The sequence below is a fragment of the Notothenia rossii genome (genome assembly GCF_949606895.1).
Source record: "Notothenia rossii genome assembly, chromosome: 2".
In the NCBI taxonomy this organism is placed as follows: Eukaryota; Metazoa; Chordata; class Actinopteri; order Perciformes; family Nototheniidae; genus Notothenia; species Notothenia rossii.
In genome coordinates, this window is record NC_136904.1 from 4,905,525 (window position 1) to 4,920,272 (window position 14,748).

Sequence of the window (14,748 nt, forward strand, 5' to 3'; positions counted from 1 at the left end):
ATGTAAGAAGTAGAAAGTACAGGTATTTGTGTTCAACATGTAAGAAGTAGAAAGTACAGGTATTTGAGTTCAACATGTAAGAAGTAGAAAGTTCAGGTATTTGAGTTCAACATGTAAGAAGTAGAAAGTACAGGTATTTGAGTTCAACATGTAAGAAGTAAAAAGTCATCAGAAAAATAAGTAGTGGAGTAAAGTACTGATACCAGAGAAATGTAACTACAGTATCAAAGTATTTGTACTCTGCTACTTCCCACCTCTGTTGTTATAAGAATTTAAACCAGCCACTTCTTCACTGGTTATCTGTTGTGTCTCTCAGGGAGCCGCGGTGCTCAGGATGCTCTCAGAGTTTCTCACTGAGCCGGTGTTCGCCAAAGGACTCAGTGTGAGTGTAAACTGTAATAAGACCTGCTTATTTATCAACTACTTCCACTGGGAGTGTTTGTGTGTGTGCTTTGTGTGAGTGTGTGTTTATGTCTGTGTGTCAGTGGGTATGATAAATCAAACCACATCCTTAGTTACTGTTGATCTGACAGAAGTGTGTTTGTGTGTGTTTATGTTTCTGTGTAAGTGTGTGTCGTATTGAAAGAGTTTGTGGGTATGATAAATCAAACCACATCCTTACTGTTACTCTGACAGGTGTGTGTGCGTGTGTGTGTGTGTGTGTGTGTGTGTGTGTGTGTGTGTGTGTGTGTGTGTGTGTGTGTGTGTGTGTGTGGGTATGTGTGTGGCCTAGCATTACTATACTTGTGGGGACATAAATCTGTTTACACAGTCATGTGTGGGGACTCGCCTCCCTTATGGGGACAAAATGGAGGTCCCCATGAGGGGAATCATTCATTTTAGGGTGAATACTTGGTTAGATTAAGGGTAGGTGTTAGGCATGTGTTGGTTATGGTTAAGGTTAAGATAAGTCTCCAGGAAATGCATTTAAGCCAATGCAATGTCCCCTGAAGTGATGTATACATGTGTGTGTGTGTGTGTGTGTGTGTGTGTGTGTGTGTGTGTGTGTGTGTGTGTGTGTGTGTGTGTGTGTGTGTGTGTGTGTGTGTGTGTGTGTGTGTGTGTGTGTGTGTGTGCAAGTGAGTTAGGGTACAATTGACAGAGTTTGAGGGTATGATGAATCAAACCACATCCTTACTTACTGTTAATCTGACAGAAGTGTGTGTGTGTGAGTCTGATGTATCTTTAAATGATTCGTGACTTCCTCTATGATGTGTAGACTCTGACTAATAGCACAATGATTTTAAAACATGTAGTCTAATAAAGTGGTTCCCGAAAAATAATTTCCACACCAGACGGTTGTGGAAAAAAAACTAATAATATTAAAAGTAAAACATATTTTAGAATGGGGAGTAGCTTATACATTATATTGCCTCTACAAGTAATATGTGCTGAACGATAAGGCCCACAGTAACTGCCAAATGTTTGATCAAAAAAAGGCATTGAAGCACTTTCAAGAATATCGTAGATCTGCACAATTAATAGAAATTTAGCAAAATTGCAAAACGGGATGGTGCAGCATCCAAATTGAGGTGCAATTTTAGGAAAAAGTATCTGTTTGGTTCGGAAACTCCGATATTTTCCAATGATAATTACAGTAATGATGCAAAAGTGATAATTTCTTTAAAAAAAAGGGAGCCATATCCAAATTGCAATATCTGTAAAAAATAATCCCTATGAATAATTTTCTCAAAATCTTGCAGCCCTAAATTATTGCAGACAGTTTATGAACGATACATGTGTTTGCATGTGAAGGGAGGGGGGTTGCAACCACAGGTCTAATGCAGCTTTGGTATCTTAATTAGCACCGCTGATGCTTGACCTGCTCATAATAACTGTTTTCTCTTCTCAGTCTTACCTGAACACCTTTGCCTTCAGCAACACGATGTACACAGACCTGTGGGACCATCTGCAGCAGGTCAGTATGTTTAAAAAAAACGGTATAGTCAGACATTTGTGCAGTGGTGCAAATTAACAAAGTATATGTACCCAAGTTTTTGATATACTTGGAAATAGGAGCTACCAAACAAAATTTGGTAGAACTTTTCTGCCTCGCACTTTGTCGACGGTCCCTGGCAGGCAACTGCTTGGGACCCCAGACCAGTAGGGGGGGCCCCAAAGGTGGTAAATCACATCGGTCCACAGTAATGACCACATGGAAATGGCTATGTAAAACGCACTGTAATGACATCTCCAGAAAAAGGGTCCCCATGCTACTGAAGGGGAAACCCACAGACGGTCTGGGCAGGTGTCTTCGAACCCAGAGTGTCTTGAAACGCTCCTGACGGCACGTATCTGCTGTTTTGATAGAAATAAGTTTGTGGCTCATTGTTGACAATGCTACGGTTGTTAAGATACATTATTCATGTTTTTCAGAATGGTTTGTGTTTACTTATTTATATAAATGGTTATCCCCGCAATAAACCGTATTTAAATTCGTCTTAATGTACAATATTTAATTTTACATTATGTTCTTGAACATATCATATTCTATTTACATGTATATAGACTTTTTGCACTATTTTTATGTTTGTATTTTATGATATATGTTGCGTTGTTGGAGGAGCTCAGGTCAGAAGAATTGCCATTCCTACACTGTAGCTTATGTACAAATAAAACCGTTCAAATCTTGAATCAAGTTCAAATCCGTGATTATCTTTCAACTTTTCTGAAAAAGGCAAGCCCTCATCCCAGTTCCTGTGATTCTCTGTTTATTGCCAGGCAGTCGAAAACACACCCGGTATCGTTATTCCTCACACCGTCCACGACATTATGAACCGCTGGACTCTTCAGATGGGCTTCCCAGTCGTCACCATCGACACTCGGACTGGAAGTGTTACCCAGAAGCACTTCCTGGTGGATCCTGACTCTGTGGTGGAGAGACCCTCTCAGTTCAGGTAGGAATCCATTTGTTAGAAAAATATCACTGGTCACCTCCAGAATGGAAGTAGTCATCACATACAGAGCATCAACTAGTTCCTGAACAGTGTCCTTCACATGCTGATATCCAAGAGAGGGAGTTACCATAGGGAGTTACAGTCACAAGATGGAGGAATACCGGTTCTTGGAGGTAATCATACTTCCTGTCATGTACAAACTACTGATTTTTTTCTCAAAATGTTGGCTTTTTTCTCAAAATCTGAAAATTCTGATTTTCTCAAAAAATTCTGATTTTCCCTAAAAATTCAGATTTTCTCTAAGAATCTGACTTTATTAAAACATGCAGACTTTTTTCTCAAAATCTTAAAATTCAGACTTTTTTTCTCAAAATCGTAAAATTCAGACTTTTTTCACAAAATTCTCACTTTTTCAGCTGCAGTTGGGATACCTTTGTTATCATGTTACTCTCATATTGGAAGAGTACATTCAGTATTTTCCCAACACCATTCCACCTTTATCCTGCTAGGTCAAAGTATAATTTAAGAGATTGATTCACGTAGTATCCATCATTTGGATTATAGTCCTCGCTTAAGCACAAACTCGTACTGTACTCCTTCCTTTCGTCGTCAAATAGTTTGTATACAAAATGAAATTCCCTTGAATTTGTGTTGGTTTTCCTGGGAATGTGCCGCAACACGCATTCAGTCTTTTTAAAATAAATGTTTTCCTTTTCTTTGCCTTTACCGGAAACAACTTGGTGAGGTTAACTCCAAAAACTACGGTTAGGTTTTGAAAAAGTCAACGTTGTATTACTTTAAAACTACTGAGAAATATATATAATTTCTGGCATAAAGCTATTTTCTGGGTAAACTCTTCCCTAAACTGACGTCAATCCCATTGAATTAATTATATATATATAAATTGATTTTGTTGGAAATAACAAGGTACAGCTTTTTTTAGTTATTGCTCCAGGCAGTGTGAACACAGTCCTCTACTCCTACAAATGAAATACCAGAGTGGGTTATGCTGACATGCTGATATGACACATCATTTGCACCTTAGAACATATGAAGTAAAGTAAAGGAGAGTTCAGTCGAGGCTGTTGGAAATGTATTAGATTTGCTTGGATGTACACACTGAATCATCCAATGGTTAAGATATTTCACTAGACGGAAAGCCAGAGGAGTATCAATGTCAGTAGGATTAATCCTCTGGGGAACATGCATATCTGTACCAAACATCGTGACAATTCATGCACATTTTAGCCCGACTAACTGCCAAACATTGCCATCCCAAAAGATGTTTCGAACAACTAAAAACTGACTGTCTTTATCTTTGTTTCCGTCCAGTTACACATGGTTTGTCCCCATTAAATGGATGAAGACAGGCGTAGAGCAACAGCAGTACTGGCTCCTTCAAAAGACAGGTATTATGGTTGTAATACATACTTCTGTTAGATTTGAGAAGAACTTCCTACCAGATTCTTGGACTCAAACGACTGGTCATGGGAAGAACTGAACATCTGAGTATCTTTCTTTAATATTTTCCACCAGACACCCATGAGATGATGCGAGTTTCAGGAGAGGGCTGGGTTCTGGCCAACACTAATGTTTCCGGGTACTTTAGGGTCAACTATGATTCGGAAAACTGGGATCGTCTCCTCACCTTGCTCAACACCAACCATCAGGTGAGCCAAAACGTTTTATTCAATGCATTGACAGTTGTGTTTGTGCCCACTTATACATCACCTGGAAACAGAAAGACAATGTTTGTTATTGATTACTCTGCGGATCGTTTTCTACTTTATTCTATTAGTCTATATCAATACCGTAGTCAAATAGAACAGAAAAACATCGCTTATAAATGAGACTGAAAACAGCATTTTCCACCACTTTGTAAGAAACATTTCTGGGACAATCAATCAATGATCAGTATAGTTTGTGATAATTTGTCTGTCAATTGAACTGAATGATTGATCAACTTGGGATAGTTCTAGTTAGATGTATTTCAAAAACGGTTTCTGACTCACACACTCAATATTTTTGTCACTTTTACTTTAAAACGGAGCCTCAATGGCCAATAACATAGCACTACGTAACCCTAACCCACACATAAAAACAGAGAAATCCTATTTTTATTCATTTTCAAAAAAGGATAATGGACCTCCAGTAAAGAGCTGGTCAAAAGGCACAGTCTGGATGAAATGCTTTCAGAAACACAATTGGATTTTATTTATTTAATGGTCCCATGTCATGGCCATTTCTACTGATCATAATTCCATTGTTGAGGTCTACTAGAATATATTGTTCAATGTTCCAAACTCACATTGGTTTCTCATACAGCATTTCTGTATAGTATGTGTATTCACTCTCTGTCCTACACGGCTAGTTGGAGCTCCTGCCCCCCCCCCCCCTCCCTGTGAGCCCACTGTGCTCAAAGAAATGTCCAACAAGGCGTTCTGGGGCAGCATAGACAGGTCTTCTCTGTGTTCGAGTTTTACTCCCTACAGGGTGTACTTTGAGGGTTTGTGACTCTGCAGACCGTTTACATGCAGAACAACCTTCATAACACACAAGGGGACGGGTGATGACCAGAAAAGCATGACATGGGACCTTTAAACCCGTAATTTCCTGTTCCTTAAATGGAGGTTTTACTGGTTATGATTAATAAAAAATGTGCTAGCTTTGGCATTTTCTATTCTTGGTATTTGATTTTCTGTTTGTCTCAAATAATGTTCCTGTTAAATGTAGTTTCTGAAACTGCAGACACAAAGTCTATCCTATAAACAAAGAATAAATACATTTGATATTTTTAGAACTAGTGGCTGTTCTGTTTCCATCCATTCTGTTGAATTTGAACATTTTTCAGGCTTTATCAATCATCAACAGAGCACAGATCATCGATGATGCATTCAACCTAGCCAGGTAAAGACTACTAAGTATTTAAAATATTCAATCCTTTACACATTCTGTGTCTGCAAATAATGTTTCCTTTGTGTAGGGCCAAGATAATCGATACAACATTGGCCCTGAGAACGACCAAATACCTGTCCAATGAAAGAGAATACATCCCCTGGGAGTCGGCCCTGAGAAACCTCAACTACTACATCCTCATGTTCGACCGCACGGAGGTCTATGGAGCTTTACAGGTACAACTGCTTTAACACTAATAGAGTGGTGCAGGAATGAGTCTTAAATACCCGAAATGAGTTAGCATTTTACCACTTCCTGTTCCCTCTTATGTAAGTCAATGATTTGTTGAATGTGTTTAGCCTGAAGTAAGGTCAATGGTTAACACAAACTGAAGAGATTATCACATGTATTTTGTTCTATAACATAAAATGCCTCAGTAAGTGGTGGTGAATGTATGAAAATATTATGAGACATAAAAACGGCGTTTGTGTCTAAATGAGACGACTAAAACGTCATCACGCCCAACATTAGCCGCCTTTAGCTTAGCGGTGGTGACGTGAAGTAATGTGACTGTGCTGTAGTTCCTTTATAGCCCAACATTAGCCGCCTTTAGCTTAGCGGTGGTGACGTGAAGTCATGTGACCGTGCTGTAGTTCCTTTATAGCCCAACATTAGCCACCTTTAGCTTAGCGGTGGTGACGTGTAGTCATGTGGCCGTGCTGTAGTTCCTTTATAGCCCAACATTAGCCGCCTTTAGCTTAGCGGTGGTGACGTGAAGTCATGTGACCGTGCTGTAGTTCCTTTATAGCCCAACATTAGCCGCCTTTAGCTTAGCGGTGGTGACGTGAAGTCATGTGACCGTGCTGTAGTTCCTTTATAGCCCAACATTAGCCTCCTTTAGCTTAGCGGTGGTGACATGAAGTCATGTGACCGTGCTGTAGTTCCTTTATAGCCCAACATTAGCCACCTTTAGCTTAGCGGTGGTGACATGAAGTCATGTGACCGTGCTGTAGTTCCTTTATAGCCCAACATTAGCCACCTTTAGCTTAGCGGTGGTGACATGAAGTCATGTGACCGTGCTGTAGTTCCTTTATAGCCCAACATTAGCCACCTTTAGCTTAGCGGTGGTGACATGAAGTCATGTGACCGTGCTGTAGTTCTTTTATACATAGATATAAACACGGTGTTTATATATATCTATGCCTTTATAGCCCAACATTAGCCGCCATTAGCTTAGCGGTGGTCACGTGAAGTCGTGTGACCGTGCTGCAGTTCCTTTATAGCCCAACGTTAGCCGCCTTTAGCTTAGCTGTGGTGACATGAAGTCATGTGACCGTGATGTCGTTTTAGTAAAGCCTACCCTTGGCTTCTTCCATTTGGATATTTGCAATTACGATTCAAAACCCGTTCAAGTGTTGTTAATATGTGGATATTATCCTGCTAAACAAAATGTGTAGGTATCATAAAGCTATGTTGGCCATAGATCTTATTTTCTGCAATATTCCGAAATCCAATGGAAAAATCCCATCGGCTTTTTGTCAAAGATGCTCTTGCAATGCTAAGTTATAAAATAGGTCATCACTGCACCACTCTGTCTTTTTACATTTCTGCTGCTAGCTTCAGAATGAGAAGAATAAAGTGCACATCAAATGGACCTCAAACAGTTGCTTATATATCTTCATTTTAGCCATACTTCAAGCGACAAGTCGAACCATTGTTTGAGTACTTCAAGATGATTACAGCTAACTGGACCAAAGTACCAACAGGACACACTGACCAGTAAGAATTCGTGCACCAGAAGATGTATTTTTTAGAAGCAGGTGACTTACCTTTGGTGACACAATTTAATTCAATGCAATATTGCTTTTTTTGTCTCAGGAACATTTGGTTTGGTCGTACTATATTGCATTTTCTTTTTTACCATTTCCCTTCTCAGGTATAATGAGATCAATGCTATTGGAATGGCATGCGCTATGGGGGTGAAGGGCTGCAGGGAGCTAATCCAAAGATGGTTTGGAGAGTGGATGGAAAATCCACAATTAAACCCGTGAGTAACGACCACTTACATCTATTTTAGGATTTCATATATGAACACATTTAGCTGTTCGTCTTAATTCGTCCCAGCTAGCTATTGAAACGACTCAACAGACTTTAGCAGCATGTAGCTAGCAATGTAGTTATGTGGGATTTGTTTTTGAGTAGATGAAAAGCCAGGGGATTACTAATGTCTGGGGACCAAATTTTATGGCAATTCATGCACATTTTAGCCAGACTAACAGCCAAACATTGCCTTCCCAAAAGCCGTATAGCATGGTTAAAAATGGTTTGTATAGTTTGTGCATATTTGTCCCAGTTAGCTAGGTAAACAACTATACAAACGTTAGCAGTAGCATTCTTATCATTGTGTTCAAGATTCATTCTTTTGAATAATCTTCTGGTTATTTTTACCTGAATGTTGACTAGGATCCATCCCAACTTGAAGAGCACAGTTTACTGCCATGCTATAGCTCTTGGAGGTGTGGAGGAGTGGAATTTCGCCTGGGAAATGTTCAAAAACGCCACTTTAGCATCTGAAGCCACCAGACTCCGAGCCGCCATGTCCTGCACCAAAGCACCCTGGCTTTTAAACAGGTACGTTGGAGAATCCAAATATGAAATGTATATTTCCTCAGTACCGTATTGACACGAATATAAGACAGGTTTTTTTTCCTGTAAAAAAATCTGAAAGATACTTATATTCGGGGTCTAGACTTTTTAATGTATTTACACAGTCACAACAACTGATCGTGCCAGACGAATGTTTCCCCAAGTGGGACACCGTCTTAGTAACAGTACAACAGGAGAGATAGAGATGGAGAAACACAGAGACCAATTCCAACAAAGTGGATCAAAAGTAGGCAAGTTAATAAACAAGAGAGGCGAAGTTACGATGCCAATTTTAAGATAATGGTGATCAACAAAGTCATCAAACAACTGTCAAGCAGCAAAGAAAGATGGTGTCACTGAGTGTAACGTTAGAAGATGGCGAGCCCAAAAAGACCGCCTTAAAATGTAAACAGTCAGAGAAAAGCATTCTGCGATCCGCAAAGGGGCCGTTTCCCGTTAGCCTGCAACCTAACCTGGGGCCTATACTACGAATCTAGTTCATCATATCCTGGATATGTTTTGAGTTATCCGGTTGACTTAATCCAAAACAAAGCCGCTCTCGCTAAACTGTCCTACAACGCTGGCTATCAACTCGATCGCTCAAGCCAGCCGTGTCCTATCTAGTTAGGTGCGCGTTCACATGAAAGGGGTGGTATCTGGAGCATTCGACCAATCACAAACATGGAGAAGCGTACTGACAGCGCAGCGTCATACTTCCTGAATGAAAAGTCAACTATAATATTAGACATATGAAGAAGTTAAACTTTAAACATCCATGACTCCAGGATCAAAGCCACATAGCTGCACCTGCAAGGTGAATACAGCTGGTAACAGAACAAGTGTTTGAATGCGTACATTAACAGGTTTATGATATCACTGCCCCGTCTAACACACCATCTGACTTTAATTACATTTGTCTCGAGTGTTTCCTCAACTTAATGTGTTGCTTAAAATAATACTTCTGCATACAGTATGTGACACTGTGAGTGTTGCACGGCCAGATACGGCTCAGCTGACTCAGATAAGGAGATATATGATACATTATGATGTGATATCATGTGATATGAATGATAATGGGACACATCCACGTCTGCACTCACAGTGCCGCGGAATGTAGGCTACGTAGTGTGACTTTGATCCGGTTACTTATGTTGTGGCAGATATTTAATTAAGCTTTCTTAACATAATAGTATAATAATAGTATAATAGTTATAATAGTCAGATTGCTCTGAAGATGGGAGGTGATATTCTATTCATTTTCACGTTCACACAGTCGGTGATTTTGGCCGGGCGTCTTTCCTGCAACGGCAGTTTAAACTGTATTTCCTCCGCACACTGAGCTCTGATTGGTCGGCAGGCGGGGCTTTCACTGAGTTGATCTCTTATCCTGGAACCTATCCTGCTCCGGTGCAGGCTAGCCGCTCAGCATAAGTTACCATGGAGATCTAGCCCGCTAAAAAGAGAACCAGCGTCGTAGGACCGGAAACCCCGAGTTTTCCCTGAAGTTAGCCGGCTAAGCGAAAATCCGGCTTCGTAGTACAAGCCTCTGATGTTTTTCCTCTGAGGTGAGTGTTTTGTAAGGAAATGTTTTTTATTGATCCAGGTATCTGGAGTACACCTTAGACACAACGAAAATCCGCAAGCAGGACGCCACCTCGACCATCCGGAGCATTGCAGGAAACGTGGTGGGGATGCCGCTCGCCTGGAACTTCATCAGAGGGAGATGGAGCTACCTTTTCAACACGTAAGATTCAGATTCCTTTTGTGCGTCCGTCCGTCCGTCCGTCCGTCTCTCTCTCTCTCTCTCTCTCTCTCTCTCTCTCTCTCTCTCTCTCTCTCTCTCTCTCTCTCTCTCTCTCTCACAATAAAACCTCAAAGCTAACTACCTCTTTCCTTTTCTTTATTAGGTACGGAAAAGGATCTTTTTCCTTCTCTAACCTCATCACCGGCATCACCAGGAGGTTCTCCACTGAGTTTGAGTTACAGGAGGTATGAAGCTCACGCAGCTATAACTAAACAAAAAGGAAGACCTTCCTCATATCATTTGAGTCCACACGATAATTCAACTCCCTCAGTGTCCAAAACAGTTCAGATCGTTTAAGTTCAAAGCTCCTTCAGCCTGGAATAACTTACCACCGAATATACAACTCTTAACTTATTTTAAATGTTTAAAACTGCTTTGTCTTTTTTCGACGAATTACAATGTTTGTATTTATTTATTTTTGTATTGCTATTTATTCATTGTCACCATGTAATAAGTGCACAATTTCAGTTTTTCTCAACATATTTTTTTCTTCTTCTTCCTCCAGCTGATGAAATTTAAAGAAGACAACCTCCATGTTGGATTTGGCTCGGCCACCTTGGCGTTGGAGCAGGCGATCGAGAAAACCACGGCCAACATCAAATGGGTGACGGAGAATAAAGCTCCTGTGATGAAGTGGTGTACAGAGGAGTCATCAAAATGACACACAGGGACACGCAATGAATGATAATCACTATAATCATCTTTTTCTTTGGAACTGTTGCGCAAAAAAAGGAGAATTGCGTCACCGGTCATCCACGTCAGTACTGGAGAAAACACATCATTATATATCAGAGCTGGAAATAGATACACACTTGCACCTCTAGTGTGTGACTGTCAGAGAAAAAGGTATTTAATACATCTACACGGGAAAAACGGATATATTGACTTTAATTAAATGTATTATGTCAACAGAGTTCATATAACAGTATTAGGTTAGTTGAAGTCAATAATGTTAAAGGGGACCTATCATGCAAAATGCACTTTTTTATGTCTTTTATAAATAAACATGTGTGTCGGGGAACTCACGCAGCTTCAGAAAATAAAACCCTCTCTTTTCCTCCGTACCCAAATCTCTAAAAACGGGGGAACAACGGAGCTGATCCAGATTTGCGTCCAATATGACGTAATATCTGAATGTGGACCCACGGGCCTATCAGAAACGTTGCTATCAGAAACAATGCCCGACTGTTTTGGACGTAATATGGTCGGTGTTTACATTAGCATGGCTAACACTCAGAGCTAACCTGTACTGGAGAGCATGTGTGTGAAGAAGCAGGAAGTAAAAAGGAACTCACCTTGTGGTATAACCGGCAAGAGAGAAAGCCTTTGAGCTCCATACTGTTTCAGAGATAATCCTTGATAATCCATGATATGGCGTTTCATCACCGCAGTGTTTAGTTTAGACAGCAGCTGCCGGGTCCCACATGAGCTCATTCCTCTCTTTTTTAATTTTTATCAATTATATATATATTTTTTATACCCCAAATCAGCACTTTTGAAACAGGAATTCAAACAGAGGGATATGAGGCATGGCTAGAACGGGTGATCTGTTTGGTATTTTGAGCAAAACACTTCATAGACCTTTTTTTAATATATTTTTATATATCTGAGACCTGTGCTATTGCCTAAAAATAGCATGATAGGTGACCTTTAAAGTGTTCTATTAATTAAACTTCATATTATTGTTTTAAGCTAACCTAATACAGTTATGTGTACTCTGTTGACACTAGATTTAATTAAAGTCAACATTTCTGTTTTTTCATATTTCTTTATTCTCAGAACGGTGTGTCTTTTTTTTATACTTCAGATTATATTTTGCCGCTTACTATGATGTTTGCAATGCATTTATACCATAACCAGGAGGCATTCAGCCACTTGATGTACGTTTATTTGCATGAATGTGCCTGAAGCCTGTGAATAATAGGATGTTAGCTTCATGTATTTTTTAAACGACTGCTTTTATTGTTCAGAATCAGAAATCATTTATTAGTCCCACAGCGGGACATGTACAAAGTGCACTTCTCATAACGTCTCTTTAATGCATTAAAATCAGCTTTTACCACTTCATTATCACAGCTATAAGCACTCATTAATATAACAATATTCATGATAAATCATTTTAAGAACCTGTTTTATAATTATTCATAATTTCTGGTCACTCATCGACATCTGTTGTTTAATAAGCATTAAAATGAGATAATTAGATACACTAAGTAGTCATTTGGTGGTTTAATTGAGGCGTGTGGCGCAGTGGACTAGTGCGTTGGTGTTGGGATCAGGGGAGCACAGGTTCAAACCCCACTGCAGTCAGCATGTCGTTGTGTCCCTGAGACACTTCACCCCAAATTGCTCCTGTGGGTTTTGCCCACAGTATTGAATATGTAAGTGGATAAAATTGTCTAACAAATAACATGTAACGTAAACTAAGGTGAACAAAATATAATTTAATCCACATAAGAACTTGAAGCACCTAATGCTTCCTTAGATTACATTTAAATCACATTATACTGCATTGTGTATAACAACTACAAGAATTAAAGTAAAACATAGTAAATATCTTACCTTAAATTACCTTTTAAAGAAATATGAATGATTTTATAATATTGACTGTATGAGACAGTTTTAAAATGACGTGTTATTAATCTTGTTTTAAACTATTTTGAATATTTATGAGTGCTAAAAGCTTTCATTAAACAATGCTTTAAGCAGATTATCACATATTATACATATGTTTATAATGCATTAAAGATTTATAGACCTTCAGTTTTAGGATAAAAGTTCCTATTTTTGCTTTTTGTCTATTTTTGTTTGTCTTGATGAGTAGATCATAAATCATTGCACTACATGGTACTCTAAATGTCTGCCAAGTGAAATATCGAAGGAGAAATAAATCAAAAGTTCAGAAAGACTCTGTCTCTACTTTTCTCTGTGGAAAAATGTGAAAGAAAATCATGTTTTTTTTTTAGGCAGGAACAGAAGCTGGTGACTGCTCGTCTGTTTTTAACATTTAAGATAAGGTACAATGGACTTTAATAATCCCTGGGTCAAGTTTAAGTGTCAAGGCAGCAACAGATTAAGAAGAAGCACAGATGTTACACAAGGAATATGTCAGGACCTCGACACAAACTGATGAACCCAAACGCACGACCCGGAGGCAAAGTCTTGAATATAAAAAAAGGTATATTTATTTTTACAGTGCAGGTAATCCCTCTTAACAGGGTAGGTGGTGGAAATAACAAAAAGCGCTCACAAGGAGGAACAAACTAGCTTAACAAAAAGAGGACTTAATAAAAACTTAGGCCAACAAAAAATAAACAAAATAGCAAAACCTGACATGAGTGAAAAGCAATCCTTTCTGAGCTGAGGCATGGCCCGACCATTCGGGGAAACAAACAAGACGAACTGACACAGGACAGGGGAGAGGCTGGACTATTTAAATATGAGGCGAGTGGGAACAGGTGGAAACAATCAGGGGCGGGGCAGACGCTGATGATGGCGGGAAAAACACACAGGGGGAGGAAGAAACGGGGCCTGAAATGAAAGACAAGAGGTAAATACAAAATAAAACAGGAAATGACAGACAAAATACATAAACATAACTAACACATTAGACGAGACACAACAGAATATACACCAAGAAAAGTTAAATAAGAATAAACACTTATTAACAGTGAAATAATAAGGGGAGTTAAACTATGATCTGGTGAATGTGAAGATGACGAATCAAGTCAAAGTCAACTTTATTGTCAATCTTTCAATTTGTGTGTACAGACAGAGAGATCGAAATACTGTTTCCCACGATCCTGAATATTAAAACAAATGTATATAAAATATAGAAATATGTGTGCAAATATGTATGTACCTATACAAGACACATTTTTAAAACAATATACTGTACAGTCAAATCCACCGGACTTCTTTCTGCAGATGTGAGCGTCCTTAACAACGGTCAATAAATCCTTGACAGCGGTATGTACTACTGGATTAACAACATGTCACGTGTTCTGAATTGACCAATCAGAATCGAGTATTCAACTAAACCATGTAATAAACTTTAATAATCCCAAAGACATTGGATGCATTACAGATATGTTATATATACATTTAATGTGCAGGTATTTAAAAGGAAAGTATTCCTTTGTGGGTATGACTAAACTTCTTTGGGAACCAGTCATGCTGTAATGTCTTTATTGAGCTCTGGAAATGTCCTTTTCAGAGTGAGATTAGAGATGAGTTTTCTCTCTGTTTCCGCCTCTGACAGTTCAAGGAGACAACAGATAAGATGTTTTATGCACTGTTTACGACCTGTATGAAGTTTAAAATAAGGTGGAGGGTTTATTTAATTAGTTACATAAAGTGTTTACAGCTCCTTCCTTAAAACAGAGGCTTATTTATAACAAGTGGACATATGAAGGGTAAGCTTGTTATGGAAATAAGTATTTTTTTAATCAACTAAGACTTGAGATGTTTGAACTTTAATTGACTGAATGTATGTGAAAAGTGGTC

General features: G+C 39.1%; 1 protein-coding gene across 2 annotated transcripts in view; it reads left to right on the plus strand.

Annotated features, from left to right (window-relative positions):
• Positions 1-13,150, plus strand: part of LOC307030634 (aminopeptidase N-like) — a 40,554-nt gene extending 27,404 nt beyond the window's left edge. For both annotated transcript variants that reach the window (XM_079667169.1, XM_079667170.1), the window contains exons 9-21: positions 317-382; positions 1,853-1,918; positions 2,722-2,897; positions 4,230-4,306; positions 4,434-4,567; positions 5,749-5,804; positions 5,881-6,028; positions 7,480-7,571; positions 7,729-7,839; positions 8,256-8,423; positions 10,042-10,182; positions 10,346-10,427; positions 10,748-13,150. In XM_079667169.1, coding sequence (XP_079523295.1) covers positions 317-382; positions 1,853-1,918; positions 2,722-2,897; positions 4,230-4,306; positions 4,434-4,567; positions 5,749-5,804; positions 5,881-6,028; positions 7,480-7,571; positions 7,729-7,839; positions 8,256-8,423; positions 10,042-10,182; positions 10,346-10,427; positions 10,748-10,903 — 1,473 coding nt within the window. In that variant the 3' untranslated portion in view covers positions 10,904-13,150. The remainder of the gene's footprint in view (positions 1-316; positions 383-1,852; positions 1,919-2,721; positions 2,898-4,229; positions 4,307-4,433; positions 4,568-5,748; positions 5,805-5,880; positions 6,029-7,479; positions 7,572-7,728; positions 7,840-8,255; positions 8,424-10,041; positions 10,183-10,345; positions 10,428-10,747) is intronic.
• The last annotated feature ends 1,598 nt before the right edge of the window (positions 13,151-14,748 follow it).